Below are 4,872 nucleotides of genomic sequence, written 5' to 3'. Positions count from 1 at the left end.
TAAAATGAAAGAAGCATTGCCTAATAAATGAGGTTCAAGATTTGAGATGTACATTACGTTCAAGGATGTGAGTTTTTCTTTTTCTTTTTCTTTACTCCAAGGATAGTGGAAAGATTACTTACAAAGTCTTACCTATTTTTTTTACAAAAATTGAAATAGCAGTTCATTCCATACATCAGGCACGCCAGGCAAGCACCAGTGGATGCAATCCGAGTAACTTGCAGGGTCTGCTAATCTCTCAGGAGTCAGCGCCTCCCAAAACTTACGGTAGATAGAAGGGTGGCCGTCTTTCCTGTAGTCTGAGAGCTGAGTGATGTTGAGAACGTTAACCTTTGAGCCCAACCTAGCGAGTGTCCTCTCCACCATCTGCATTGTGGGCAAGTCAGAATCTACGCCCCAGTATGTTCCATTCAAGGGAAGCTTCTCATTGTAGCAGTTTCCTTCACTTCCTGGTTCCCATTCTCCTTTCCTGAATGTTGAAAGAAAAAAACAAGAAAAGATATGATTTCTTGCGGTAGGGAACACACAAGAAGAATCTTTCATGTTGGATTTCAGCAGCTGGCTGTATTAGAACATGAAATTAAATACTATGGCCTTTTGACCCCAACAACGTACCCGCTGAAATCCCCACGGGTGAGATCGAGGGAAGGTATAGCATACGTAGACATTATCCTACCTCAAGGAGGAAGAGAGGTTGTTTTCGAAAGACACTCAGCTCAAATAACACATATCAAAGCAGATTTAAAAGGAGAAAACAAAAGTAATAAAGATATCACAAAATAATAGGGAAAGCATTCTAAAGCATACAGAGAAAAGGAACAATAACCACAACAAAATAAAACGATATCCAACAACATGTAGCAGCAGAAATCAAGGGACCAGAAACTACAGGAATGATGTTAATACTACCATTGTCAAAAAAGAAACCTATTTCACTTGACAATGAGACGATGCTCAACTACTAACTCAACACCCTAATTCGCGACCTCCATAACTTCCTATTTAAGAGCATGTCCTCAGTAAGCTAGAGATGTGCCACGTCCTAAAAAATCACCTCTCCCCAATGTTTTTTTGGGCCTGCCTCTTACCTCTCTCACAATAGTCAACCTCTCACATCTACTCACTGGGCATCTGTATCTCTCCTCTTCACATGCCCAAACAATCTCAATCTCATTTCCATCATCTTGTCTACCACGGAAGCCATCCCCACCTTGTCCCGAATATTTCCATTCCTAATTTTGCCTCTCCTATTATGCGCACATCCACCTTAGCATCCTCATTTCCGCTATCCCATCTTCTGAACATGAAAGTTCTTAACTGGCCTTTTGACCCCAACGAGTATTAGAAATGGATAATTAGAATGGTCACTTGTCCTTGCTCCTCACTGATTCACTCTTGTAATCAGAAACGCGTTCATGCAAAAGACAAGTGATTATGGTTCTTCAGGAGCCTATTGCCTACAGAATGGGCTCAATAGTCATAGCGCATTTTTGAATTGATATTTGGGAACTCATATCAACAAATACACATAGGCAAATGAAATTGAGAGCTTTATGCTCTGTGCAAACTATTGATCTGTTCGGTTCACCAATTTGATCTGGATTGACAATCTAACTAAAAAGTTTACGTCAACTACTTAATATTAGATGCAAAAATCAACATACGCAAAAGATGTGGCTTTCAATCTCTAATTGTTCATATTTAATAATCAAAAACTAATTTTAAAGTTTAGAATCAAGTCAAATTCATGCACCAAGTCACCTAAGGACACTGGTAACCAACAAAAACTCATGTCACGTTCTTTGTAGTTAAGTACTCAAAGTAAGCATTAGCAATGAAAGAAGAGCTCCTCACTTACGTGAAATGTGTAGGGGACATAGTGACAAAAAAGACCTTCTTCACGGGATCAACATTGGAATCCACCCAATTTGCCCAGGCTTCCATAGCTAACTCCATGCCTCCCAATCCATCTATTTCCTCGCAAACTCCATTTTCTTCAGTACTCCATCTAAAATGGTAATGGAACTGATAAGAATGCAATCTTTTTTTCTTTGTGAAATTTCCATTAATTCTAAGTTAGAAATATAAATAGTTTTAATAGTTCCTGGCAAGCTGAAAGTTTGCAATTTGAAGAAGAACGAAATTGGTAATCCAGCCGCGATAAAATGGCAAAAAAGAAATCAAGCACTCCTCTTTTTTTTTATAGCACTCCTCCTTTGCACCTTTCTATCTTTTAAATTTTCATTTATCAGCTTGCTGAGATGTCACGTATTAGTTCTTGGCGTATCTGCTTAAGTCAAGACCCAATTACCTAATTAGAGTTCATACTTACAATAGCTTAACAGGGCCCTGTCTCCACCAAAGATATGAATTGAAGACCAATATATCGGCATGCATCCATTCTGATGAATGCCTAAGAAGTGAATCTGGACGCAGTATTCGCTCAGACAGTCTGTGATCAACTGGATCATCAGAATTTGATTCGACAAGAAGTGGAGCCCAAAGAAACTCTATGCTGGCATTGTATTCCTGTAATCAACAAAGGAACACTTGATTCAGTAATGGATATTAAAGTATTTTGAGATAATCATCACCATCTACAGATACTGAAGTACGTTTAAACTTGACATCGTATAAAGTTTGAGATCACTTAGTAGAATGATACATTTCATATACTGAATATAAGTTCACTTCACCTCTGCTCTAAATATTGAAAGGTGTGCCTGTGGTGTCATGAACTTCTTATCAGCTGGAATAACAGATTGCAACAGACACACCATCGATATCCACTGTCCTCTATTCAGTGAGTCTCCCACAAACATTAGTCTCTTCCCTCTTAATTTCTCCCACATTTCAGTCACATTCCACCTGCATATCAACATTTACACTTAACAATGTCTGCAACATAATACAAGAATTCAAACATTATAGAGTAAAAGATTAACTAATCTGAGATTTTATCATTTGGTTAGTACTAAATTACTCACATATTCTTTCATCGAACATTACAATTGGTTTGTGAATGCTATTAGCCTATTATACTTAGAAGGGAAAAGGTGCATATATACCTGTCGTCTAACAAATGGTGCATATATACCCTTTTCGTTAACAGACCTATATTTACTAGATGAATTAGACGGCGAGGTTTCTGTGAACCACATTAATGCTCTTTCATCCGAATGCTAATATTGGATACATACTAAACCTGGTCCGGCTTAAATAGGTACAATAACAAATGAGCTAGAGTATTACACAATAAAAGAAAAAAATAAAAATTTACCTCTTCAAATTGCAGTGATGAGGTTGCCATCTCCAGTACTGGTACTCCAGATCTTGCCTACCATGCTTGTGGCACGCCAATTGATCGGACATATAAGGACAATAAGACTCTTTATACAATGGATGTGAACTGTTATCAAACACCCATTCACCTGAAAAATAATCACATGTTTCCGGCATTTCTCTCCGGCCACTGGACTCCGTTCTAAAGCTATCCCATTCAGCTCTCCTTCCACTATACTTCACAGTAGAGTGACAAGCACTAGATTTATCCAACGGCACTAACAACACCAGAAACACAAATCCCCTCAGGTGAGCTCAAAAATAAACAAACGTCAAAGCTTTTTTTTTCGCAAAAAAACTGAAATTAATCAAAAGGGTCCTTGTTTCTGAACTCCAATTTCATGAAAATGCAGGAAAACACCATATTCAAAAAGTGAAAAAACAACTAGATTTATCCAAAGGCCAGAAAAATCCCCTCAGTTGAGCTCAAAAATAAACAAACGTCGAACCTTTTTTTTCGCAAAAAAAAAAATTGAAATTAATCAAAAGGGTCCTTGTTTCTGAACTTCAATTTCACGAAAATGCAGGGAGAAAAACACCATATTCAAATTCGCCAAAAAAAAATAATCAAATTAATCAAAAGGGTACTTGTTTCTGAGCACAAATTTCAAGAAAATGCAGAAAAAAACACCATATTCAACAATTGGAAAAAAAGAAAACACAAACAATCCCTAGAAAACTTGCACATAAAAGGAAGAAAAATTTCGAATCTAGAAGACTGACCTGGAGGAATTCTTGGAATTGTGAGGTTTTTCACAGTTTGGAACAAAGGGTCTTCTTCTTCTTCTTCCTTGGCTGAAGTAGATGAATCACCATCACCATGATTGTGGGTGTTGTGTTTTGAATGAATTTCATGAATGTAAATTTCATTATAGAGAATAGAGAAAACAATGAAGATGAAGAAGACAAGTGCTATGAGAGGATACTGTGTTTTCTTTTTCGGCCATTTCTGCATTTTTGTGTTGAGAGAGAAATGAACAAGACTGAAGAATGTTGATTGACTAATCTAATTTTGACAGCCGACAATGACACCCTTTTAAATCTGAACAATGAAAATAATAATAATATTGATCATTTTGTTTGCTTATTTGGCAAAAAATACTAATTACGTTTATCTCACGTTTAATAGAGATAAAGTAACCAAATAATTTATTTCGAGTTTGTAATGCCTCCACTAACACACTATTTAGATGGTTGTTAGGTAATATTTCATGATGTATTACATTACGTTGTATCTTATTATATTATATTACTTTAATAGATATAATATTTAGATATATTGTATTGTTCCTTCATCGTTACATAACGTCATATATTTATGATTTGAATAATAAATCTACAAGAAATTATAGGGTACGGAGTAAAGTCACTGTAAAAAGATAGGATAAATGATAAAATAAAATTATTAAGTAATAAATAAAGACAAAATGAGAATAAACTATAACGCAATTACAGCAAATCGGTCATTATACAAAATGGGTCTTTTCGTCTTTATTTAACGATTGACTTAAATGATATGATACAATAACA

The 4,872-nt window shown here is 36.0% G+C and overlaps 1 protein-coding gene across 1 annotated transcript; it reads right to left on the bottom strand.

Annotated features, from left to right (window-relative positions):
* Window positions 1–4,376, bottom strand: LOC129877282 (protein trichome birefringence-like 35). The gene is made up of 6 exons (XM_055952758.1): window positions 4,066–4,376; window positions 3,281–3,560; window positions 2,697–2,868; window positions 2,333–2,529; window positions 1,859–2,008; window positions 1–469 (listed from the first exon to the last, which is right to left on the bottom strand). The coding sequence occupies exons 1-6, from the start codon at window positions 4,295–4,297 to the stop codon at window positions 142–144; spliced, it is 1,359 nt and encodes a 452-aa protein (XP_055808733.1). The 5' UTR covers window positions 4,298–4,376; the 3' UTR covers window positions 1–141.
* Window positions 4,377–4,872: the final 496 nt, after the last annotated feature.

This window comes from Solanum dulcamara, chromosome 12 (genome assembly GCF_947179165.1).
Source record: "Solanum dulcamara chromosome 12, daSolDulc1.2, whole genome shotgun sequence".
Lineage (NCBI taxonomy): Eukaryota > Viridiplantae > Streptophyta > Magnoliopsida > Solanales > Solanaceae > Solanum > Solanum dulcamara.
The sequence above is the reverse complement of the archived record's forward strand: the minus strand, read 5'-3'. Positions and strand labels throughout refer to the sequence as shown.